The sequence below is a fragment of the Panthera uncia genome (assembly GCF_023721935.1).
Source record: "Panthera uncia isolate 11264 chromosome B2 unlocalized genomic scaffold, Puncia_PCG_1.0 HiC_scaffold_24, whole genome shotgun sequence".
In the NCBI taxonomy this organism is placed as follows: domain Eukaryota; kingdom Metazoa; phylum Chordata; class Mammalia; order Carnivora; family Felidae; genus Panthera; species Panthera uncia.
Window position 1 is genome coordinate 105,407,323 of NW_026057580.1, and position 27,692 is coordinate 105,435,014.

A 27,692-nucleotide genomic window follows, 5' to 3' on the forward strand; every position below is an offset into this window, starting at 1 on the left:
TCTAATTTTAAATGCATTTTCTCTCTTTATAAAATGAACAGCTGAAAACATTTTGTTCTTATGCTGTGAAATACACATTCAAAAATAACAGGTTTTCATTTTCAGGCTTTCTCCTTTAAATTCCACTATTCACACTGCTTATAATTTATATAGGAAAAATGTATTAATGATTTTATATTATAAGCATATAAATAAAATTATTCAGAATAAAGTGAGCTACACTGAAAACTAATCAGTATGATAAGAATCAAAATTATTGTATTAGCTATATATATATATGTATATCATTAAATAAGGCCTATTTATCATTCATAATGTCCATTTGTATCCTTTTTAAAATTTTTTAAATGCTTATTTATTTTTAATAGAGAGAGAGAGCTTGAACGAGCGAGGGGCAGAGAGAGGGAGACACAGAATCTGAAGCAGGCTCTAGGCTCTGAGCTGTCAGCATAGAGCCTGACGCAGGGCTTGAACCCAGGAACCGCAAGATCATGACCTGAGCCAAAGTTGGATGCTTAACTGACTGAGCCACCCAGGCACCTGCATTTGTATCCTAATCATGTAAATACAGTGTAACAATGAGGGAAAGTTAATAAATATGTGATATATTCAGTGAACAAATGCAAATGAAGTTTTTCTTAGATTGTTATCCTGAAAATATATAAAGGAAATGAAACAAAGCAGGGAATTTTCTTGAAATTATAAAAATTCCAAGAGATTTGACACATACAAAAAAAATCGCATCCATCCATCCATTCTACCTTTACACACAAACTCGTCTCTGCCACTTTGAAGGACATTTTTTCTTGACCCCACTTCTGCCTCTCATGTTTCTCTTCTTGCATCTCCACTGGTGTCCCTCATACTTCCTCTCCCATCTGGTTGCTCATACACATGCTCCTGGATGTAATCTTCAGGTAAGCAGTGACCACTGAACAACTCAGCCCATTGGCCTCTCTGCGTCAACTGCTGGTACCAAAATCTCCTTGATCTTTCTTCCCCAAACCTCCTTGATCAGCCTGCCTGGTGCACAAAGCCTCTTTTCCTTCTCTCCCGCCTTTCTTTCTGACTGTGGCCACTCGCCAAGCTCAATCCTGTCTCCTCTGTTCTTTACAAAATTTTGTCCAGGTAGATAGGACTCTTGAAGCCTTCCTTCCAGGTAAATGTTCTCTTCTGAACACTGTTGAGTACATGACAGGCACTCAATGTTCGTATTGTTGGCTGAATGGCTGCCTGAATGAATGAATAAATGTACTTTTCTAAAAAAATATCTTTGTGGGTCCTATGCCCATATTAATGGCTCTTAAAATGTGGTACATATATAATGGGTAAAGAAAATATTCTTCGCTTTCTAGGCAATCAGACTGCAACACAACAGAGACACAGAAGTATCTTGTGTCTCCATGTTTTGTTCACTGTAGGCACGTGTTAAATATTTGTTGAAGGAATGAATGAAGTTTCCAGTCTGTGCATGATAAAGAATGGTAGATGGTTTTTATTTCAAGAGTAGATACTCAGAATATTGTCAATTTCCTCTTTCTCCATTTAGCGAATTCCTGCTCAATTTTCATACTTACTTATACTTAATCTTTTTCAGTCTTCCGACGGGAATTAAGTACTTCTTTGGCCCCAAGTACATTGTTTAGGTTAGGATGATCGTGTTGCATTACAGTTAGTTATTTACAAATCTGTGTCCCCAGGAACTCAGACAGTGGGTCTTCTTGAAGATAAGGAAGAAGTTGGATGTATCTTTGTATACCTAATACCAGGCAAAGTGCTTAGCACTAGTCAGCAGTAAACATGTAAATCGTGAGTGAATAACACTCAACAGGGATATGTGATGCTTGTTTGCAAATATCTTTGGGATTCTTAGAGATGCCCATAAATAAGATCGTAGTGCAGAATTTCTCTTTTTATAGGAAATATGAGTTGTTCTGGAAATTTTTCCTCCAATGTCTTGCTACACAAAATAAAGAGATGTAGTCTGGTGGCTATTAACAGTCTAAATAGAAATTGGGAGAAAATATTTCTCCTTAAAATAAAAATGTTTAAAAAATGTTTATATCAGGGGCGCCTAGATGGCTCAGTTGGTTAAGCGTCCGACTTTGGCTCAGGTCATGATCTCATTCTGTGGGTTTGAGCTCCACTCAGAGTCTGTGCTGACAGCTCAGAGCCTGGCCCTGCTTCACATTCTATGTCTCCCTCCCTCTCTGTCTTCCATTCCCCTGCTCATGCTCTGTCTCTCTCAACGTGTCTCTCAAAAATAAACGTTAATAATTTTTTTTTATTTTTTTACATTTGTTTATTTTTGAGAGACAGAGTGAGACAGAGCATGAGCAGGGGAGGGGCAGAGAGAGAAGGAGACACAGAATCCGAAGCAGCCTCCAGGCTCTGAGCAAGCAGGCAGGACAGAGCCTGATGTGGGACTCGAACCCACAAACCATGAGATCATGACCTGAGCCGAAGTTGGACGCTCAACCGACTGAGCCACCCAGGTGCCCCAATGTTAAGAATGTTTTAATTAAAAAAATAAAAAGATGTTTTATATCAATTTAATTTGTAATGCACAGGTATCATATTTTCAACACACTGATTATAGGGCCAAGCATTATGTAATCAATTTTTTACTTAATGCCTCAACTAGTAAAAGAGGGAGAAAAATAAACTTCTGGCCAGCCTTACTGCAAAGAGCTGGCAAAATAATACTAGAGAATGATCTTTATACTTCTACAAGTTCTATCCAATTGCATATAACGTAAATATTGTGCACAATCAACAAAAACACTTATCAAAAATTACACCAGAATAAAAATGTTCTAGCAATTATTGGACAAGTTTTCGTATCCCATTTTGCACAAAGAATTATTTACATATAGCAACTGACCGACTAATGGAGTCATTTACCATTGTCACTAAATCACAGTTATTTTCTGTGACAGTGTTTTAATAATAATACAAAAAAACCTTTCAGCTAAAATGTTTCTCCTGCCACATGTATAAATAGTTATAGCACCAGTCTGATTATTCTGGCAGCATTCAGGTCACGGTACTGGCCGCCAAAAGAAAGAGTTGGAAATGAAGGTAACTTACTGGAGCCTGACTTAATGAAAAATCGATATGATGTAGTTTTGTTCTGATTGCCCACTTATTTTCAGCTTTAAGCACCAGGCTGAAATCTATCAAGCACTTTTCAAGACCACAATTATCATTTTTAAATTATGGTTAAGGTAAAACCATAATAAGCTTTTATTGGGGGGCAGAATTTTTTAAAATTGTATTCTCCTTGGCCTTGTCCGTCACATTTAGATATTCTATAGTGGAACCAAAATATATTCATCCTGAATCTGAGGTTGTTCAAGGAAGGGAACTTCCCAACTGTGTCGAGGGGAGAGAAAGATAAAGATGGGAGAGAACAAAAACGAGAAAGAGGTACTTCACTTCTGTGGTTTCTCCCTTCTATCAGCTCTCTTCAAACTAGGTTTAAACCTTAACTTCCAGCTCTAAGAGGACTGTCTGGTCTAAAAGTCCCTAGAAACGCTGGGAAGATACACATGCCTCTGTGCCTGGCTAATACCCTTGGTAGTTAACTCATTACTGAAACAGACTTCACAGAACTTTTTTCTCTATTTCTTCTACTCTTCCTTTATTTTGCTATGCAGCTCCTTTAAAGACATGTAATGAGATTCAAATTCATCCTTGATCTTTATGGAATGTAAAAGTACAGGTTTCCTTGACATAATTTTTACTGACCAGTTCTCTATCTGGGGAAAATATCCTATTCTCTAACATTGTGTGTGTGTGTGTGTGTGTGTGTGAATATCTTGTGTCACTTTACTAGTCTATAAGCATCAACACATTTTTAAGCCCTATCTACCATCTATTTTCATATTTTTATTCATGAAAGGATGACCATGCTTGCTATACCACATGTGTATTTTATGACCCTAGAAACAATGATATTACTTGGAGGAAAAGGAATAAAAGAATAATTTTAATGAAAAAAAGGTATCATATAACTATTTGGCATGAAATAAAAATTTAAGAAATCTTTTAAATCACATTTAAAAATTATATATGAAATGAAAAATGTTGATGCACAAAGTATGACAAAGTAGTCACACTGTAGATTACATACATGAATATTTACTAGATATTACGATTCTGTGGCTTAGAGATTATACATTCTAATTCAGTAGGTGTTTAAATATGAATGAAGGGGGGAAAGAAGGTAGGAAAGAAGGAATAATATACTGTTGAACATCTCCATATGTCAAGCACTATGCTGAGGGCTTATACATGTTATCTCATGAAATATTCATCACCACCACCTATGGGAAATCACCTCCTCTTTCAAAGAAGGAATCTGAATCTGAGAGGTTCAACCATGGGCCTAGATCACACCCCTAGTACATGATTATATTTCAGCCACCTGTTAGATAGGAAGTTCACCATAAAAATGCAGGTATTCACTTAACTATTTCCTGAATGAAACATAAACCTATAAATGTGATTTTTATTTAATATCAGTATGAAAAATATTAACTAATTAGCAAAGTGCCTGCCACTCTACTAGAAGCAAAATATTAACAGAAAACCACTTTTATTTATTTTTAAAAAAACTTTTTTTTAACGTTTATTTATTTTTGAGACAGAGAGAGACAGAGTATGAACAGGGGAGGGGCAGAGAGAGAGGGAGACACAGAATCTGAAATGGGCTCCAGGCTCTGAGCTGTCAGCACAGAGCCCAACGCGGGGCTCGAACTCACGGACCGTGAGATCATGACCTGAGCCGAAGTCGGCAGAAAACCACTTTTAAATGTGAATGGATATAAGAAAGACTAAAAAGTAATAACAGAAGCATTATGTATATAAACACATATTGGCATAGACAATAAGTTGGCCTAATTCATACGGTATCCCTTAATGGTCATGTTTGTGCTAATGCTCTGTCTTTTGTTACATGACTGACCTGAGCTGCACCCATCACCTTCTCTGCTTGGATCCAGAAGATGGCTGGAGTTAAGTTGTCACCGGGCAATGACCTAAATACAATTGTTATCGGGTCCTGCTGCTGAGGCCCAAGAAACACTTGCCTCTGTCTTTCTAAAGATTGGGTCAGTCAGTGTGTCAAGTTCCTCAAGACCATCCTCAGCTCTGTGACTCACTAGAAGGGCCCACAGGACTCAAAAGAGCTATTATATTCATGGTTACAATTTATTACAGTGAATGGACACAATTTATTACAGTGAATGGACACAATAATATCAGCAAATGGACAAGGCTCATGAAGCAGAGTCCAGGAGAAAAGATACAGGACTTTCCAGAGATGAGTGACCTGTTCTCTCACAGTGTAAGTACATAGGAACAGGCCTCATTTTTCCCAGGATGCTATGGGATGTTGCCTAATTTTTCCCAGGATGCTACGGGATGATATGTGTGAAGTGTTGCCAAACAAAAAAGCATGCTCGAGCCCCAGTGCTCAGGTTTTTATTTGACGCCTGTCCCTTAGGCATACAGTGCTTTCATAAATGACCTCAGCTACTCAGATTCCATCCAGCCCTTCTCCTGTCCCTGTTTCCCCAGCAAAAACAGGTACATGTTCACCATAAAACACATTGTTAAGATAAATTGATCTCATCAAAGTGTACAACAGGCCTAAGGTCTGGGCATACAAAACACTCCTTTCCGGCAGAATATTCCAAGTGCTCAGAGCTTATGTCCCAAGAGCCGGTCAAGGGCCATTCCCAAAGACAGGTCTTTATTTGGAATATACAGAATTTGAGCAACCCACGCCTGCTGAGCTAACCTTTCCTGCCTGGTCAGAATGTACCCTTTCAATCGATTTCACTTCTTGGTTAAATAATTTTAAATCAAGTTCATTTACTTGCAACAAAATAAAGCACACTGATAGGAGGGTCTATTTTGCTATTACTTTGTAAACACTTTCTGACTGTAACAATTTACAGTTCAGTGTCCTTCCACTCGTACTCCATGATAAGATCCACATAAGTGACCGAAAATATATCTATGCTTTATTGTTGAGAGTGTGCATTTTCAGGGGAACCTAATTGTATTTGATGTAAAAAATGTTTTGTAACCTTTTGACCAATTGATATCGGTAAATGAAGAAGGCAGACACAGCTGAATGTTGTTGATAAACCATTAAACACAAAGACAGATGATAGATAGATGATAGATAGATAGATAGATAGATGATAGATAGAGCCACTTTACATGGACAACTGTATGCCTATATCCAAAAATAACAAAAATGGTAGCACACTAAAAATATTTTTACCACTTTTAAGTTTGCAATCATATGCACAATCATATGTACAATCATATGCACGTCAAATAAGGTGAAAGCAGCATTGGGTGTTAGGTTGCATTGAGAAATGGAGAAGAGTACAAATCTACCTCAAAACATTACGAGCATATCATCATTTCATCAACAGATATCTACAAATCTGCTAGAATCTTAGAGTGCCTTAGCCTCAAATATCACACAGTGATCAACGAGATTTACGGCATGAAGGATTTAGCTTTGAGCAAATAAAAGGGTAAAATCTCCTGTTTCATGCCAGCACCAACCCGTGTCCTAATTTACCATCATGACTTTTAATCTCACAACAACTGGGCATTCTTTGAACGCTTTTCCTCTTGGGGAAAGAGCTCTCAAAACATTTTATGACACACACAAAAGCTCTAGCATTTTATTTTAAAGTACTAATACACATCCTAAGGTTTAAAATTTGAGGGGCACCTGGGTGGCTCAGTTGGTTAAGCGTCCAACTTTGGCTCAGGTCATGATCTCCCGGTTCATGAGTTCGAGACCTGAGTTGGGTTCTGTGCTGACAGCTTACAGCCTGGAGCCTTTTTCAGATTCTATGCCTCCCTCTCTCTCTCTCTGCCCCTCCTCCACTCATACGGTCTCTCTCTCCCTCTCACAAATAAATAAACATTTAAAAAAATTAAAATTTGTGATTGCTGGATACCCACCGATACCAATAACTAAAAAAGACCTAAAGTAAAAGCCCATGGCACAGATTACTCTCAACTCCAATGGAGATACACACACACTGCTGAGCGCTATGTCAGGCTTGCTGAAAAGAACACATAATCACGGCCTAAAATACTCTGAAAATGGCCTTCTGCACAGGCTGCAGAGAGGTCTCAAGACAAAGGGAGGTTGGCAAGGTGTGCTCTGTGCACCCTTGACATCTCTGTATAGAGAATGACCCGTCACTTCTAGAGCCAGACAAACCACTACCTCTGGTTTACATACGTTTCAGGAAGGAACAATGTCACAGGCTGCAAGACAGTATATGGGGAAAAATTCCATCCCAGGACCAGTCTATAGTGTTCACATTCTCTGATGGTCATCTGATGGGTGGGAGCAGCAAGTTAAACAACAGGAACAGAGAGGAGAGTGGGAAGGGAAGAGGGGTTGACCGGCAGATGTGGAGTGAGTTACCTCCCTAAAGATTGGCTAAGAGCCCAACCACACTAAAATGTCTAAAACTGCCACCGTATCTTTGGACCAGAGCAGTCAAACCGTGATTATAACCGCTGGCAGTAGCCACGTCAAATTAATTCAATGTCTACAAGTTTTGCCATCTTATTCGGAAAATCGAATTAGATGTTTCCAACATCTCCAGAAACAAGGTGAAGTAACTTAAAACTTGTGTGTGTAATCTGTTCCTCTTTCATCGCCTTCATAAAAACACTATTGTGATTATTTTCCACCTCTGCTTGTCAAAGGTGAGAAGACAGCTCCCATTCTGTTTTGTTTCCTCTGACAGATAGTTCTAATCATTTCCACTTCCTTAATTACTTAATTTATTTCCAAATACGTATCCCAAAGGCAATGACTACTTCTCAGCCCAACTTTAAATCTGCTTGGAAAACTCTGCCCTTAACAATTTACATGTGTAATCAAATTCTTTCCACTACACAGCATAAAAGAATCACGCTCCCCAAGTTATATGTTTTATTCGGTGCAGAGTTGGGGTCATCGTTTACTCTTCTCCTTTGCTCAGACACCATCTCTGCTCCATCAACAAATCTTGGTGGCTTTCTTTTCAAAGCTCATCCAGAATCCAACCACTTCTCACAACCTTCGCTGCTTATTACTTTGGTCCAAGCCACCAGTCTCTTGCCTGGATGACTTCGACAGCCTCCTAACGTACGTCCTTCCTTGCACCCTTGCCCCTCTTCACTCTATTCTCAACATAACAGCCTCTTTGTCTTCTTGACTATCCATCTCCCGCATCAGGATATAAGCACCATGATGCGAGGATTTTTTTCTTCAGTTTTGTTCACTGCTACATTCTTGGTACCTAGAACACTGCCGAGTAGGTAAACACCATGTTAAAATATTTAATGAATAAATGTATGAATAAATAGAGTGTAGTCCTAAGAGAAGGAGCTTTGACAAATACTATCAAAATGTTTATTCACTTGCATAAAAGTTGCTAGATCTATATCTATGTTATTACCAACGAATTAACAAAGGATGTTCTTTTTTTTTAATGTTTATTCATTTTTGAAAGAGAGAGACAGAGCACAAGCAAGGGCGGGGCAGAGAGAAAGGGGGACACAGAATCCGAAGCAGGCTCCAGGCTCTGAGTTGTCAGCACAGAGCCCAACGCGGGGCTCGAACTCACCAACTGTGAGATCATGACCTGAGCTGAAGTCACATGCTCAACCCACTGAGCCACCCAGGAGTTCTAAAAGGGCTACTCATTTTGAAATGACAATTTTCCTTTGTAATCTTTTAGTTACATATTTGGAAATAACAAATGCTTAGGATTATCAAATTAAAGTAGTTTTAGAAAACAACTAAAGAATTATTTTAGGGGAGCCTGAGTGGCTCAGTTGGTTAAGTGTCTGACTTCAGGTTAAGTCATGATCTCACAGTTTGTGAGTTCGAGCCCCACATTGGGCTCTGTGCTGACAGCTCAGAGCCTGGAGCCTGGAGCCTGCTTTGGATTCTGTGTCTCCCTCTCTCTCTGCCCTCGCCCGCTCATTCTCTCTCTCTCTCTCTCTCTCTCTCTCTCTCTCTCTCTCTGTCAAAAGTAAACAAACATTTAAAAAATTTAAAGAATTATTTTAGAGGGGGAATTATTGCATTTTCCTTTTCCTCTTTGCTTCTTTTTGTCCTAATCTTAGTTCAATTAATGGTCCCACTAAAGGATGTATAAGGAAACAGATGGAGATAAAATGCAATTATGAAAGTGTTTCTATATTATCTTTTAACACCGTTGATGGAAAGACGGTTGAAGAAGTTAGCAGCCACAGAAGAGATACTTTAGGACTCTGAAGATGTCAAAGTCATCATTAGCATAGACTATTAAAAGAAAACATGGAAAGTCAAAAGCATTCCTTTTCAAGGAGTTTATGAATCTAACGTGATATTTTAAGACAAAATGTGCTCTTACTGGAATGTATTATGGGTTGAATTGCACCCCTTCTCGCCAAGATACGTGGAAGTTATAAACCTCAGTACTTCCGAATGTGATCTTCTTTGGAAACAGGGTCTTTGGAGAGGTAATCAGCTTAGAATAAAGTCATCAGGATGGGACCTTATCCAATAAGACCAGTATCCTTATATAAAGGGGAAATCTGGACACAGACACAGACAGACTCAGAGGCAGGGTCTGGACGGATACAACTGCAAGCCAAGGACCCTCAGATACTTCAGACACCACCAGAAGCTAGGAAGACGCAAGGATGGATTCTCTCCAGGGTGTCAGAGGGAGCATGGCTGTCTAACCTTGAGAACACTGAGACAGGAAATTCCCCATCTGAAGCCACCCAGTATGGGGCGTTTTGTTATGTAAATTTAGCAAATGAATACAGAACCCAAATAATGTTTTATGATACTCTTTTTTAAGTTCTTCTAAAAAGTGGGGAAATGCTCATACCATGCCTGAGGTCATCCAAAAGGCGGTAGTTAAAATGTTTAGTGTCTATTCTTGGGGTGCCTGGGTCGGTTAAATATCCAACTCTTGATGTTGGCTCAGGTCATGATCTCATGGTTCTTGGGATCAAGTCCCATGTCAGGGTCTGCACTGACAGCTTTCAGAGTCTGCTTGGGATTGATTCGCCCTCTCTCTCTGTCTGCTCTTTCCCTGCTCTCTTTCTCTCTCTCTCTCAAAATAAATAAATAAACTTAAAAAAATAAACAAAATAAAATGCTTAGTGCTTATTCTTAATAACCCCATAGGTCTGGCAGACGGAGAAAGGGCTGTTCCTTGCATATTGGAACATGCACTAAACAGGAACACTAAACCATGAGACTAAACTATTTGAGACCTATTTGTTTTTCCCAAAGGATTTAGTACCAAACCATATATTCATTTACAACAAACACCATGAAGATTGAAATACAAATAGAGCATTCTATTCTATTTGATGAAATGAGAAAAAACGTGAAACTACAAAATTTTGAAACCAGTGGTAATGTCAAGATTACTTACACTATCTTTTTCTAATTAAAAACCTAACTTCCTGGGACACTTGGGTGGCTGAATTGGTTAAGCATCTGACTCTTGATTTCAGGTCAGGTCATGATCTCATAGTTTGTGGGTTTGAGCCCCAGTATCTGTGCTGACAGCACAGGGTCTGCCTAGGATTCTCTCTCTCCCTCCCTCTGCCCCTCCCCCACTCTCTGTCAAAAAATAAGCTTAAAAATAAAAACAAATAATCTAATTTCCTGTAAAAGTTTTCTGAAAAACACATCTTTAAGTTGTTTCCTTTGGGGGCCAAGGTGGCACTATATAATGACCACAGCCTATAGATCTTGCATAAAGTTCAGGAATTTGCTATGATAAGTAAATTTTTTAATTATTTTTAATGTTTTATTTATTTTTGATAGACACACAGAGAGAGAGAGCAGGAGAGGGGCAGAGAGAGAGGAGACAGAGGATCCAAAGCAAGCTCTGTGCTGACAGTAGTGAGCCCAATGTAGCTCAAACTCACGAACCATGACATCATGACCTGAGCCAAAGTCAGACGTTCAACTGACTGAGCCACCCAGGTGCCCCAAGATAAATTTTAAAATGCGAAAGAACTAACATCTTTTTAATGGTCACTTTTTAAAACATTTATCCCAACATAAATTCTTTGCTCGAAAATGGAGACTACCCTGTTAGATCTAAAAAACATGGCCGCCATTAGGTAGGAATTTCCTCAAATTCAAGTCTACCTCAACTCTGTCTTCCTCTCCGGGTTGATACCAAATTTAGGCACATCCACACTCACCCTTCCTATTTCCATCCTGGTTTCAGAGAAGGAGAGATGACTCTCCTCTGGTACAAACCTACAGGTTCCACCTGTGCTCTTGATTTTCTCTCCCACCTTGCCTCCTTGAGATCCTGTATCTCTGAAATGACTTTCTTTCCCTTCTTTTGCAGCCTCTTCCTCCCTGTTAGTTCTTGATCATACCCTTAGTAGACACACCTTAAAATTACCCCTTATTAAGACAGCTCTTACCAAATCCCATGTTCTGTTTTAGCTGATGCTCTAGCACACGAATAAGTAATGTACATTCAGTGCCCTAACATCCTTCCCTCTCATTTACTCATCAATTTGCCAGTCTAATTTCTGTTACAACATGGCTACTCCCCATGGTGGCCAATGACTTCCTAACTGCCAAATCCAATGGGTTTATCTCTACTGAGTAATTTCTCTGTCTAAAACTGGACTACAAGCTTTCCCCCAAGCCCGTTGTATTCTCTATGTATGTGAATGATCTTAATCATTTGCTCGTATCAGAAATCTACATGTCATTCTTGACTCTTTCTTCTCCAAGATTCTGATTAATTACTGAGTCTACTCCTACATACCTTTCAATGTGTCTACGTTTCTCCTACTCCACCTCTAACGTCACTTGCTCCTGCTCTAATTTATGACAGAGAGAGAAAGAGTGAGAGAGAGAGAGAGAGACCGAGGTGTTTAGAGACAAAGCGATCATTTAATTTTCCTGGCTAAGATTCTTTAATGTCTCCCACTGCCCATAACACAGTCCAAGTTCTCTTAAAGACTGGCCTTTGACCAATTCTTAGTTTTCTCTGTTGCCAACCCACTCCTGAAGCCATATTTTCAGGCACTCTAAACTTCTTCCATTTCCTTTACTGGACCGTGCTCTTTCTCACCTCTCAACTTTTAAAAACATTGGTTCCTTCACGTATCCAATCCCAAGGCATTTCTCAGGCCCTAGTTTAAATGTTCCTGTCTCTGAAAGCCTACTTTGATGCCTTCCTTCAGGTTTCCTGTGTCGCTGCTTACGCTTGCCAGGTGCTCCCTGATACCCTGGCACCTCCCCTCGCATAGCATTTAGCAACACACGCTTTGCTGTAAATGTTTGTTTCTTCTGTGACACTATCAGTTTCAGGAAGGCATGTACAACTGGGCTGTTCACCACTCTACCCACAACCCCTGGTGTATGACAGGTGCTTAAAAAGTATCTTCTGCATAAAGAGCTAAATAAACAATTGAAGCATGAGAGTATATAACACAACGGTTAATGCCCAAACTTCAGAGGTGTGCGGTTAAAATCTGGTTTTTCATCTACTTATGTGACCTTGAATTTATTAACTAACTCTTAACTTCGGCATCATAATCTGTATGATGTAGCAAACAATACTCATATTTGATTCTTGTAGTGAAGACTAAATAAAAGACAAATTCGCTAAGGCATAGTGACGGGCACATGGTAAAAGTTCAACAAATGGTAGCCCGCAACTTAAAAATATTTTTAGCAATGAGTGATGAGAAGCTAGAACTAAATCAGGACTTAACTTTAAAAAAAAACATTGCTCAAACTCAGGGCGCCCAGGTGGCTCAGTCGGTGAAGCGCCCGACTTTGGCTCAGGTGACAATCTCGCAGATCGTGAGTTAAAGCCCCATGTTGGGCTCTGTGCTGACAGCTCAGAGCCTGGAGCCTGTTTTGGATTTTGTATCTCCCTCTCTCTCTGCCCCTCCGCCACTCTCTCTCTTTCTCAAAAAATGAGTAAACACTAAAAAAAAAAAAACATTACTCAAAATCAATATGGAGTAATTGCTAATTGCTAATTTAAAAAGTAAAAAACAAATACTTTCTTTGAAAGGAGAAAGAGTCTGGTATCTTTCTGAAAAGGAAGAAAATGATAAAGTCCATGTCTGATGAAACCCCATTCTCAAAAGGAATTATCAGGGATATAAAATAAATGCAACCCACTAATTTTTGTTAATGTTACATTACATTATATTGACAATTTCTGATTTGCAATGTTTTGCATAATTGTAGAAGCATAAAGACTTCCATTTGAAAACAAAGCAAACATAAAAAACATGAACTGATAATTATATCCACAAGTTTGAATAATCTACATCTGTGTACTAACAATGGCATAAAACACATATACACAAGGTTCCGGAAGATGGCGGCGTAGGAGGACGCTGGGCTCACCGCGCGTCCTGCCGATCACTTAGATTCCACCTACACCTGCTTAACTAACCCAGAAAACCGCCAGAGGATTAGCAGAACGGAGTCTCCGGAGCCAAGCGCAGACGAGAGGCCCACGGAAGAGGGTAGGAAGGGCGGCGAGGCGGTGCGCGCTCCACGGACCGGCGGGAGGGAGCCGGGGCGGAGGGGCGGCTCGCCGGCCAAGCGGAGCCCCCGAGTCTGGCCGGCAAAAGCGGAGGGGCCGGACGGACTGTGTTCCGACAGCAAGCGCGACTTAGCGTCTGGGAGGTCAGAAGTTAACAGCTCCGCTCGGAAAGCGGGAAGGCTGGAGGACAAAGGGAGGGAGAGCTGCTGAGCCCCCGGACGGCAGAGCTCAGCTTGGCGGGGAACAAAGGCGCTCGCCAGCGCCATCTCCCCCGCCCATCCCCCAGCCAAAACCCCAAAGGGAACCAGTTCCTGCCAGGGAACTTGCTCGCTCCGCGCAAACACCCAACTCTGTGCTTCTGCGGAGCCAAACCTCCGGCAGCGGATCTGACTCCCTCCCGCTGCCACAGGGCTCCTCCTGGAGTGGATCACCTAAGGAGAAGCGAGCTAAGCCTGCCCCTCCACCCCCCGTGCACCTTGCCTACCCACCCCAGCTAATACGCCAGATCCCCAGCAACACAAGCCTGGCAGTGTGCAAGTAGCCCAGACGGGACACGCCACCCCACAGTGAATCCCGCCCCTAGGAGAGGGGAAGAGAAGGCACACACCAGTCTGACTGTGGCCCCAGCAGTGGGCTGGGGGCAGACATCGGGTCGGACTGCGGCCCCGCCCACTAACTCCAGTTATACACCACAGCACACGGGAAGTGCACTGCAGGTCCTCACCACGCAAGGGACTCTCCAAAATGACCAAATGGAAGAATTCCCCTCAGAAGAATCTCCAGGAAATAACAACAGCTAATGAACTGATCAAAAAGGATTTAAATAATATGACAGAAAGTGAATTTAGAATAATAGTCATAAAATTAATCGCTGGGCTTGAAAACAGTATACAGGACAGCAGAGAATCTCTTGCCACAAAGATCGAGGGACTAAGGAACAGTCACGAGGAGTTGAAAAACGCTTTAAACGAAATGCAAAACAAAATGGAATCCACGATGGCTCGGCTTGAAGAGGCAGAGGAGAGAATAGGTGAACTAGAAGATAAAGTTATGGAGAAAGAGGAAGCTGAAAGAAAGAGAGATAAAAAAATCCAGGAGTATGAGGGGAAAATTAGAGAAATAAGTGATACACTAAAAAGAAATAATATACGCATAATTGGTATCCCAGAGGAGGAAGAGAGAGGGAAAGGTGCTGAAGGGGTACTTGAACAAATTATAGCTGAGAACTTCCCTGAACTGGGGAAGGAAAAAGGCATTGAAATCCAAGAGGCACAGAGAACTCCCTTCAGACGTAACTTGAATCGATCTTCTGCACGACATATCATAGTGAAACTGGCAAAATACAAGGATAAAGAGAAAATTCTGAAAGCAGCAAGGGATAAACGTGCCCTCACTTATAAAGGGAGACCTATAAGACTCGTGACTGATCTCTCCTTTGAAACTTGGCAGGCCAGAAAGGCTTGGCACGATATCTACAGTGTGCTAAACAGAAAAATATGCAGCCGAGAATCCTTTATCCAGCAAGTCTGTCATTTAGAATAGAAGGAGAGATAAAGGTCTTCCCAAACAAACAAAAACTGAAGGAATTTGTCACCACGAAACCAGCCCTACAAGAGATCCTAAGGGGGATCCTGTGAGACAAAGTACCAGAGACATCACTACAAGCATAAAACATACAGACATCACAATGACTCTAAACCCGTATCTTTCTATAATAACACTGAATGTAAATGGATTAAATGCGCCAACTAAAAGACATAGGGTATCAGAATGGATAAAAAAACAAGACCCATCTATTTGCTGTCTACAAGAGACTCATTTTAGATCTGAGGACACCTTTAGATTGAGAGTGAGGGGATGGAGAACTATTTATCATGCTCCTGGAAGCCAAAAGAAAGCTGGAGTAGCCATACTTATATCAGACAAACTAGACTTTAAATTAAAGGCTGTAACAAGAGATGAAGAAGGGCATTATATAATAATCACAGGGTCTATCCACCAGGAAGAGCTAACTATTATAAATGTCTATGCGCCAAATACCCGAGCCCCCAGATATATAAAACAATTACTCATAAACATAAGCAACCTTATTGATAAGAATGTGGTCATTGCAGGGGACTTTAACACCCCACTTACAGAAATGGATAGATCATCTAGACACACAGTCAATAAAGAAACAAGGGCCCTGAATGATACATTGGATCAGATGGACTTGACAGATATATTTAGAACTCTGCATCCCAAAGCAACAGAATATACTTTCTTCTCGAGTGCACATGGAACATTCTCCAAGATAGATCATATACTGGGTCACAAAACAGCCCTTCATAAGTTTACAAGAATTGAAATTATACCATGCATACTTTCAGACCACAATGCTATGAAGCTTGAAATCAACCACAGGAAAAAGTCTGGAAAACCTCCAAAAGCATGGAGGTTAAAGAACACCCTACTAACGAATGAGTGGGTCAACCAGGCAATTAGAGAAGAAATTAAAATATACATGGAAACAAACGAAAATGAAAATACAACAATCCAAACGCTTTGGGATGCAGCGAAGGCAGTCCTGAGAGGAAAATACATTGCAATCCAGGCCTATCTCAAGAAACAAGAAAAATCCCAAATACAAAATCTAACAGCACACCTAAAGGAAATAGAAGCAGAACAGCAAAGGCAGCCTAAACCCAGCAGAAGAAGAGAAATAATAAAGATCAGAGCAGAAATAAACAATATAGAATCTAAAAAAACTGTAGAGCAGATCAATGAAACCAAGAGTTGGTTTTTTGAAAAAATAAACAAAATTGACAAACCTCTAGCCAGGCTTCTCAAAAAGAAAAGGGAGATGACCCAAATAGATAAAATCATGAATGAAAATGGAATGATTACAACCAATCCCTCAGAGATACAAACAATTATCAGGGAATACTATGAAAAATTATATGCCAGCAAATTGGACAACCTGGAAGAAATGGACAAATTTCTAAACACCCACACTCTTCCAAAACTCAATCAGGAGGAAATAGAAAGCTTGAACAGACCCATAACCAGCGAAGAAATTGAATCGGTTATCAAAAATCTCCCAACAAATAAGAGTCCAGGACCAGATGGCTTCCCAGGGGAGTTCTACCAGACATTTAAAGCAGAGATAATACCTATCCTTCTCAAGCTATTCCAAGAAATAGAAAGGGAAGGAAAACTTCCAGACTCATTCTATGAAGCCAGTATTACTTTGATTCCTAAACCAGACAGAGACCCAGTAAAAAAAGAGAACTACAGGCCAATATCCCTGATGAATATGGATGCAAAAATTCTTAATAAGATACTAGCAAATTGAATTCAACAGCATATAAAAAGAATTATTCACCATGATCAAGTGGGATTCATTCCTGGGATGCAGGGCTGGTTCAACATTCGCAAATCGATCAACGTGATACATCACATTAACAAAAAAAAAGAGAAGAACCATATGATCCTGTCAATCGATGCAGAAAAGGCCTTTGACAAAATCCAGCACCCTTTCTTAATAAAAACCCTTGAGAAAGTCGGGATAGAAGGAACATACTTAAAGATCATAAAGGCCATTTATGAAAAGCCCACAGCTAACATCATCCTCAACGGGGAAAAACTGAGAGCTTTTTCCCTGAGATCAGGAACACGACAGGGATGCCCACTGTCACCGCTGTTGTTTAATACAGTGCTGGAAGTTCTAGCATCAGCAATCAGACAACAAAGGGAAATCAAAGGCATCAAAATTGGCAAAGACGAAGTCAAGCTTTCGCTTTTTGCAGATGACATGATATTATACATGGAAAATCCGATAGACTCCACCAAAAGTCTGCTAGAACTGATACATGAATTCAGCAAGGTGGCAGAATACAAAATCAATGTGCAGAAATCAGTTGCATTCTTATACACTAACAATGAAGCAACAGAAAGACAAATGAAGAAACTGATCCCATTCACAATTGCACCAAGAAGCATAAAATACCTAGGAATAAATCTAACCAAAGATGTAAAAGATCTGTATGCTGAAAACTATAGAAAGCTTATGCAGGTAATTGAAGAAGATATAAAGAAATGGAAAGACATTCCCTGCTCATGGATTGGAAGAATAAATATTGTCAAAATGTCAATACTACCCAAAGCTATCTACACATTCAATGCAATCCCAATCAAAATTGCACCAGCATTCTTCTCGAAACTAGAACAAGCAATCCTAAAATTCATATGGAACCACAAAAGGCCCCGAATAGCCAAAGTCATTTTGAAGAAGAAGACCAAAGCAGGAGGCATCACAATCCCAGACTTTAGCCTCTACTACAAAGCTGTCATCATCAAGTCAGCATGGTATTGGCATAAAAACAGACACATAGACCAATGGAATAGAATAGAAACCCCAGAACTAGACCCACAAACGTATGGCCAACTCATCTTTGACAAAGCAGGAAAGAACATCCAATGGAAAAAAGACAGTCTCTTTAACAAATGGTGCTGGGAGAACTGGACAGCAACATGCAGAAGGTTGAAACTAGACCACTTTCTCACACCATTCACAAAAATAAACTCAAAATGGATAAAGGACCTGAATGTGAGACAGGAAACCATCAAAACCTTAGAGGAGAAAGCAGGAAAAGACCTCTCTGACCTCAGCCGTAGCAATCTCTTACTCGGCACATCCCCAAAGGCAAGGGAATTAAGAGCAAAAGTGAATTACTGGGACCTTATGAAGATAAAAAGCTTCTGCACAGCAAAGGAAACAACCAACAAAACTAAAAGGCAACCAACGGAATGGGAAAAGATATTTGCAAATGACACATCGGACAAAGGGCTAGTATCCAAAATCTATAAAGAGCTCATCAAACTCCACACCCGAAAAACAAATAACCCAGTGAAGAAATGGGCAGAAAACATGAATAGACACTTCTCTAAAGAAGACATCCGGATGGCCAACAGGCACATGAAAAGATGTTCAACGTCGCTCCTTATCAGGGAAATACAAATCAAAACCACACTCAGATATCACCTCACGCCAGTCAGAGTGGCCAAAATGAAGAAATCAGGAGACTATAGATGCTGGAGAGGATGTGGAGAAACGGGAACCCTCTTGCACTGTTGGTGGGAATGCAAATTGGTGCAGCCGCTCTGGAAAGCAGTGTGGAGGTTCCTCAGAAAATTAAAAATAGACCTACCCTATGACCCAGCAATAGCACTGCTAGGAATTTATCCAAGGGATACAGGAGTACTGATGCATAGGGGCACCTGTACCCCAATGTTTATAGCGGCACTCTCAACAATAGCCAAATTATGGAAAGAGCCTAAATGTCCATCAACTGATGAATGGATAAAGAAATTGTGGTTTATATACACAATGGAATACTACGTGGCAATGAGAAAAAATGAAATATGGCCTTTTGTAGCAACGTGGATGGAACTGGAGAGTGTGATGCTGAGTGAAATAAGCCATACAGAGAAAGACAGATACCATATGCTTTCACTCTTATGTGGATCCTGAGAAACATAACAGAAACCCATGGGGGAGGGGAAGGAAAAAAAAAAAAAAAGAGGTTAGAGTGGGAGAGAGCCAAAGCATAAGAGACTGTTAAAAACTGAGAACAAATTGAGGGTTGATGGGGGGTGGGAGGGAGGGCAGGGTGGGTGATGGGTATTGAGGAGGGCACCTTTTGGGATGAGTACTGGGTGTTGTATGGAAACCAATTTGACAGTAAATTTCATATATTAAAAAATAAAAAATTAAAAAAAAAAAACACATATACACAGAAGATTCTTGAGGTTTTTTTCCCTGATTCAGTTAGGTTTTTGTTTTAAGAAAAGTATTTATTTGGGGCACCTGGGTGGCTCAGTCGGTTAAGCGTCTGACTTCAGCCCAGGTCATGATCTCACAGTTCGTGAGTTCAAGCTCCACGTCAGGCTCTGTGCTGACAGCTTGGAGCCTGGAGCCTGCTTCGGATTCTGTGTCTCCCTCCCTCTCTCTGCACCTCCCCAGCTCATGCTTGCACTCTGTCTCTGTCAAAAATAAATAAACTTAAAAAAAAATTAAAACAAAAAAGAAAAGTATTTATTTGAAAACAGATTGCTCTCTTACTTATAAGCACCCTCTCTCTTCACACTGCTGTCATAATATTTATAAAGAATTGTTACAATAGAATGGAATGCCATCAGTAAAAGAGTTTATCATTTTATTTAATTAGAAGGAAATAGTTTGTTAATTTGCAACTGAGCAAAGCATCCAAGAACAAAATTAAAATTCTCCCATTAAAAACCTTCCCCAAATGCATCTCCATGAAAAATCTTTTGGACATGTCCTAATGCACCAAAGATTGAATGACCTTAGGAGAAAAGAATTGATTTTTCTACTTCTCAATTCAACATTCTAGCTCTTAAAACCTGACACAACTGATTATTAAAGCTATTTCTGGAAATGGTCAATTTCCAAAAAATTGGAAATGGTTTACAGTTCCTGTTTTACAAATGGATGAAATGGTTTACAGTTCCTATTTGTTTGTTTCTATTTTTTATTTTTGAAAATGAGAGAGAAAGCACAAGGAGGGGAGGGGGCAGAAGATGGGGGGGGAGAGAGAGAGAGAGAGAGAGAGAGAGAGAGAGAGAGAATCTTAAGCAAGCTCCACATTCAGCACAGAGCCCAAAGTGGGGCTCAATTCCAGGTCCTTAGGATCGTTACCAGAGCAGAAATCAAGAGTCCGATGCTAAACTGACTGAGCCACCCAGGTGCCCCTACCATTCCAGTTCAAATCCACAAACATTCCCATGACTACTATGCAAATGCTCTCAGACAACTGACATCCTGCAAGATATTTACAACTTGCATTCTAGGAAAAAGTTGAAACTCTTTTTTTTTCCTCCCAACTTAGCAATTTTCTCCTTTCTTGTTCTTAGAGATAAAATAACTGGGCACATTATGTACCATAATAAATAGGTGAAACAAGACTAGTATCTTGGTTACTAGCACAAAAAGTATTTTCAACCTGGGTCATTTTCTTACCTTTATTGGTAGATTTCAACAGAAAATTGTAGGGGGAACAAACACAACATAGGAATAAAATGCATTTTAACTCTTTTAAGTAGTTTGGCTCTGCGATTATATGAAATGAACCCAAAGCACAGAGCTATGCACTACAGGGATTGAAATGAATGAAATGAAAGAGGAGACAAGCTCGTTCATGTCATCATGCCAGGATTGAGTTCCCATTCCTTTATTATAAATTTGGAAGAAATACTCATGTGCTTCAAGCCAGACCTCAGATTGAACTTGGGGCCTGTTATGGACTAAATGTTTGAGTGTCCCCCAAATCCATGTTGAAGCCTCTACTGTGATAGTAGAGGAAGAGGGGCCTTTATGAAGGAATTACATGTGTATGAGGTCATGAGATGATGCCCCCAGGATGGGACCTGTGTGTCCTTATGAGAAGAGGAAAAAAGACGAGAGTTCCCTCTCTCTCTGCCAGCTGAGGACACAGCCAGGAAGAGGACTCTCACCTTGTTGGCACATGATCTTGGTCTTCTCAGGCTCAGAACTATGAGGAATAAATGTTTGTTCTTTAAGTCCCCCCAGTCTACAGTATTTTGTTATAAAAGCCCGAACTGACTAACACAGGGTCTACATTTGTTGCGTATTTGTTGGACAAAGTAAACAAGCAAACACACAAACAACACATCAAACCAGACTCAATCTGATCCAACAAACTACAAGGGACCCAGTTCTTTGAAAGCCGACAGAATTCAGGTCTCCATGCTGGGAGTAGACTATCTCTTAGTTGTAGTATAAGCCACTACCTTGATTATTTAATAACCAAGAAGAAAGAGAGAAAGGGTGCTTCAGAAAGCTCTGGTGGATTAAAAAAAAAAAGACATTGAGACAGGTCAAGTTGCTTATTTGTGGGCTATTTTTTCTAGTGAGAAATGTTTGTAGCCTCAGTATGGCCTTCCCTGTGACTGAAAGCCTGGGTGTTGCTAATTGGTGATGGGGAGCCAAGGACCAAAAACTCAAGAAGCTGCTTTCACAAGAGACATAATAAGACTCTCAGCATAACAAAAACTTCTGCGAAAGCTTAGCTGACCACAGTTGTACGTGTACGTGTGTGTCCACATGCGTGCCTGGGTTCCACGTCCCTAAGGTGCTAGAGTGATGGGACCAAGCACACTCAGGCATCACAGAATGGCTTGGGGAACAAGTCTTACCATGCAGCAGTTCGAAAAGTGACACAATGTCCTGATTCAGGGGTCAGATCGAAGATACGAAGTTGACCTTCTTTTCTGTTGCAAGTGAGATATTAACATTCTCAGAAGGGAGCCCATTGCAATGGATTGGGAAGTGTGTGCTACCATTTCAGTTTGGGTGTACAAGTAAAGGTGACCTCAGGGAGACTGTGAAGCCCAAGATATGCAGGTTGCATGTGTTTTTGTAGGGTTTAGGGTCCAGACAGAAAGAGATGGAAATGGGGATAAAGATAGGAATGGGGAAATTAAGATAGAGGCAGTAAGGGGGCTGCTTGGAGGTATAACGGAGGAAGAGATAGGACAGAAAGATAGAGATGGTGCAGGGACAGGAGACAGGTGGGTGGGGGAATGAGAAAGGGCTGGAAGTGGAACACTCAAAAAAGGACAAAGGTGGGCAAAGGATGGGAAAGAGAAAGGAATGAGTTGGGAATCATGTGGTTAGCTGCTAAGACAAATGCAGACAAACATTGACTCTATACATAGATACTCTAAACCTCTGCCAAGGCAGGGTCATGGGTCAGATTTGATTTTCAAAATGTTTTCCAAATATAAGTGAGTCCAGAAAGGAATATATTCTCAAATGAATTTGAGTGTTTTAGCTATGTTTGGCAAGGTACTACAATGGAGGTATAAATAAATTCAGGATGGCAAGTATAGGTATCCTTCTTATACTTCAGTTTTCTTTTTTCAAGATGACTCAGGAAAGAAAGAAATCAAAATTCAGAAGAGAAAAAAACAAACAAAAAAATCTCTATTACATAAGATAATAATGGAGCAGTTGTGGAAGTAATAAGTTTCTGGGGTTTTCAAAACAATACGATTGATGTAAAAATGTGTAAAGTCAGGAAAGCACATGGACTTTAGATTCAGGTCTGGATTAAAATCTCAGCAGCACCAACTACGAAGTATATGAAGATGTGTGCAATAAAATAACCTGTGTAAAACACTTGGCTCAATACCAGAGATTAATCATTTTCCCCAGGTGATAGCCTTACGATTCTAACAAAATGAGAAAAGATAGACTCTTTGCTGTTGGTGTATTAATCACCTCTGTCTGGTATGCAGCACTGTGCTTAGAGCTATTAAGATTTATAAAGAAATTCTGAGAATTAGCATATGCCTTAAAGACTTTACACGGGTGTTGGGAAGGCGAGGTATACAGTTCAAAATAATTTTAAGACATACTAAACTTCTCCACCTATGCTACAGGTTCTGGAGAAGGGCTAAGACTTTGCACTCTTCTGCACTACAGGCAGGAAAACCAGAGAAGGCAGGGGGGGAGGCACTGGAGGAGGGGTGCAGGGGCAAGTCTACCACGCTTGGAGCGTTTGCTAGGGGACAGACAGCCTCACTGCTTCGCCTGTGGTCAGAAATCACTTCATGAATGAGAAAGGCTGACACTACCCAGTAAAGGTAGGGCTATAGATATTTAGACGAGAAATTACAGGGGTGAGCTTACAAAGCAGGGCTGGAAAACAGAACGGAAAAAAAATGCACATTGGTAGAGCCTAGTCCAATAACCAGTTATCACGTAAGTATGTAAAGTAACTTGGAGCAATGGTAAAACAATGATATTTGAAAACAAGCTCTTGGCATTTAGTCCCTTCACAAAGGTCCTTCATATACTGTGCACCATGGCATACATTTGGATTTCCCCTCTTTTTAAGTATTCAGTACATAGATGAGTGTATCCCAAGGATTCTACTTGAAAAACTTTCACAAAGATATTCAACTCCTATTCAAAAATAATTTATGTTTATTTAATTTTGAGAGAGAGAGCGAGCACAAGTGGGGGAGGGGCAGAGAGAGAGGGAGACACAGAATCCAAAGCAGGTTCCAGACTCTGAGCTGTTAGCACAGAGCCCAGTGCGGGACTCGAACCCACAAACCGTGAGATCAAGACCTGAGCCAAAGTCGGGCTCTTAATCGATGAGCCCCCCAAGTGTCCCTCAACTCCTATTTTTAAAAATCTGAAAAAGTTAATTATAAATTGTAACTTATAATTTATAATTATAAACATTTATAAATAAATATTTTTGCCAATTAGATTAGGAAACACTGTTAACCTCCAAGAATACTAATAGTGTAAGGAAATGGGCATTTGTATATGCTCTTGGTATACATTAAAATTGCAAACATGTATACCTGAGGACTATTGACCCACTTCTGAAAATGTATCTTAAGTAGAAAAAGCACACAAGTGTACAAAGACATATGCCCAAGGACATTAAGTGTAGTACTGTATATAACATTAAACAATTGAAAACCACTTAAATGACCATCAATAGGCTACAGGCTAATTTATGATTTATAATAAGTAATTATATTTTTAATAAAACATTATTCAGCCATTAAAATTATTACATAGCTCCGTATCCACTAACACGGAAATATGGGCTGAGTGAAACAGAGGCATACACAGCAGTATCCTGCAAATCATTTTTGTGAAATTGTGAGTGTCCATCTCTCGGTCTGTGAGTTCGAGTCCCGCGTCGGGCTCTGTAGCTGACAGCTCAGAGCCTGGAGCCTGTTTCAGATTCTGTGTCTCCCTCTCTCTGACCCTCCCCTGTTCATGCTCTGTCTCTCCCTGTCTCTAAAAAAAAAAAACGGTGTAGAAAAACGGTGATCAACGTGATGGTGATGATTTAAGGTGAAGATCGTGAGATTTGAGCTGATTTCTACTTTCTTTACACTGTAAGAGGGTTGTTATTACTATTACAATTAGCATGTAACTTTCTTAACAATGTGAAGAAAAACAATAACTCTATTTTCATTTTGGAAAAAAAATAATCTTCCCCAATTGATGACAATTCTGTAGCAAAGTAATGACTGGCTGGCACCAGCCAAGACCTGAGAAAATGAGCCCCCGGAGGCATTTACCGCCTTTTCACAGGGCAGATTCCGGGGGCAACCACTATGTCAGAGAATTCTCTTCTCATCAAGGGACTTATGGAAAGCAATGAAAGGAGATACAATCCCAGTTTACCAAATCCAGACACATTGTTTAGTCTGCTGTCATAACTGGATTGTGAGCCTCTCAAGGCCTGGGTAAGTGTCTTACCAACGTTTTCCTCTCTCCAAAGCCTACCTTAGACACACAGTAAGCAGTTAATTTGTACAATGGGACCGCAATAAATCGCCATGCTTTGTTTGCTTCTGAACTGTGAAAGACGCTTTGGGGAAGTCCCTGATCAAAAGTTGCTCATGGGGTTATGCCTGGAACACTGTAGGGAGGTACCACTCGCAGCAAAGGATCCATTAACTGAATTCAGACAATTGTCTGCGTTTACAAATGCAATGTTTTTTTGGTTCACATGTTTTTTTCAACTGCGTATTTATGAGACTAATTTTATTGTAGTATAGCCATATTGGAATTTGTTTTATAGTAGCATTTATGTTCAAAGTCATTACAATGTGCAAATACATAGTCATCTGATACAACCTCATGTTGGTATGGATAATCTCAGAGTGATTAGTCTTTTTAGTGTCCTGACACCACGGTTACTTGGCTATCAAAGCACCTAAGAAGAGGAGCGCCTGGGTGGCTCAGTAGGCTGAGCATCGGTTTCAGCTTAGGTCATGATCTCGCAGTTTGTGGGTTTAAGCCCCGCATCGGGCTCTGTGCTGACAACTTAGAGCCTCGAGCCTGCTTCTGATTCTCTGTGTGTGTCTTTCTCTCTCTGCTCCTCCCTGCCCACCCACCCCCTCTCTCTCAAAAATAAATACACATTGGGGCTCCTGGGTGGCTCAGTCGGTTAAGCAGCCGACTTCAGCTCAGGTCATGATCTCTCGGTCTGTGAGTTCGAGTCCCCATCGGGCTCTGTGCTGACAGCTCAGAGCCTGGAGCCTGTTTCGGATTCTGTGTCTCCCTCTCTCTGACCCTCCCCTGTTCATGCTCTGTCTCTCCCTGACTAAAAAAAAAAAAAAAAAAAAAAAGTTAAAAAAAATAAATAAACATTAAAAAAAACCTTTTTTTAAAGGCACCTAAGAAGAGAACCCAAATCCTGTCATAATCTACTCATACTAAATTCTGTGCTCAGGACAGACCACTCCTTGCTTCTTTCTGTTCCAAAAGAAATTGGCTGAATGGGTGATGGGCATTAAGGAGGGAACTTGTTGGGATGAACACTGGGTGTTATATGCGACCGATGAATCACTGGGTTATACTCCTGAAACCAATATTACAGTGTATGCTAACTAACTTGAATTTAAATAAATTAATTAAAAAAAGAAACCAAAATTCAGCACAAATTCTCCTTTTTTTCCTTTTTTTCAAATGTTTATTTGAGGGAGAGAGGGAGAGAGCACAAGTGGGGGAGTGCAGAAAGACAGAGAGAGAGAGAGAGAGAGAGAGAGAGAGAGAATCCCAAGCAGGCTCCATGCTGTCAGCAAAGACTCAAACATGGGGCTCAATCTCACGAACTGTGAGACCACGACATGAGCTGAAATCAAGAGCCGGACGCTTACCCAACTGAGCCACCCAGGCACCTCACAAATTCTCCTTTTCATATGACATACACATTATTACAGAAGAAATAACTGAACAAAACATTTCATCAGAATTCATAGCATTGACATGAAGAACTGACCTCATGACTCTAGCTGCCCATTCATTTCTTCTCAGAGGCAACGTCAGCAAATGCCACATGTAGGCAACGGTTAAGCTGACAGAACTGCCGATATCATTGATCAGTATTAGTGACAAGAGCGTCAAGAGTATTCCTTTGTTACACTTGGCATTCAGTGATTTATCAGCTCCAACCAAGTAAACATAGAACTCTGGGTAATTTCCTTTACCTTGGTCAGATGCGAGTTGATCCATTTCGTGAAAGTACGTTTTTGTACTATCTCTTGCTCATCTAGAAGAAAAAAAATAAATCTAGTTAGGTAACACAGTATACCGTGAAGTCATATCCTAAAAAACATTCAGTTACAAACTCTAGAAATAATCATATTATTTTGTTTTCTAACCCATTTTGCCAATTGTTGTCTTGGAGGAAGGGACAGTACAACTCCAAGTAGACTATTTCCGATTTATGTAAAAAAATTTTTTTTTAAATTTTTATTTATTTTTGCCAGGGAGAGACACAGAGTACACGTGGGGGAGGGGCAGAGAGGCAGGGAGACACCGAAGTAGGCCCCAGCCTCTAAGCTGTCAGCCCAGAGCCCAATATGGGGCTCAAACTCACCAACCGTGAGATCATGACCTGAGCTGAAGTCGAACACTCAACCAAGTAAGCCACCCAAGCGCCCCTAGACTATTCCTTTAAACATTATTAGCAAATGCTTCAAAATTTTCAATATGTTAGCCCGATGTTAACCTTCATTCACTTATTGACAGTTCACTATACAATTATACCCCAATAAAGCTGTTTGAAAAAGTTCACTGAGACCAACCAAGTGCCAAGTTTTATGTTAGGTGCAAAGAGATAGAGAGAAAACAACAGGGCATTGTCCCCGCCATGAAATAGCTAGAAGTGGAAACAGCAAGCAAGGGCAGGTGCATAGTCGAGGGTTCTACAGTAATGTCATAAGATAGAACTGTGTATGTGAGGCATTACAGGGACTTAACCAGATGGGGAGTGTGGTGAACACTCTTGTGGTGACCCTCAAAGATCCCACCCCTTGGGGTTCACACCCTTGTGTAGGCAGACTACAGGCAGTACATGTGACTTGTTTCTAACCAACAGAATATGGCAAAGGCAACGGGCCGTCACACCTATAGACATGTGACTCTGTATTAGATTCCATCCTGGCCAACTGGAGTGATTCTCCTTTTGGCTTGGAGGAAGCAAATAGCCGTGTTGTGAACTGACCATGGAGGGGGCCGTGTGACAGGGA

The 27,692-nt window shown here is 40.5% G+C and overlaps 1 protein-coding gene across 10 annotated transcripts in view; it reads right to left on the reverse strand.

The window, feature by feature from the left end:
* The window catches only part of SYNE1 (spectrin repeat containing nuclear envelope protein 1), a 477,690-nt gene that overhangs the window by 369,125 nt on the left and 80,873 nt on the right, over positions 1 to 27,692 (reverse strand). For all 10 annotated transcript variants that reach the window (XM_049653080.1, XM_049653082.1, XM_049653085.1 and 7 more), the window contains exon 3: positions 26,649 to 26,710. In XM_049653080.1, coding sequence (XP_049509037.1) covers positions 26,649 to 26,710 — 62 coding nt within the window. The remainder of the gene's footprint in view (positions 1 to 26,648; positions 26,711 to 27,692) is intronic.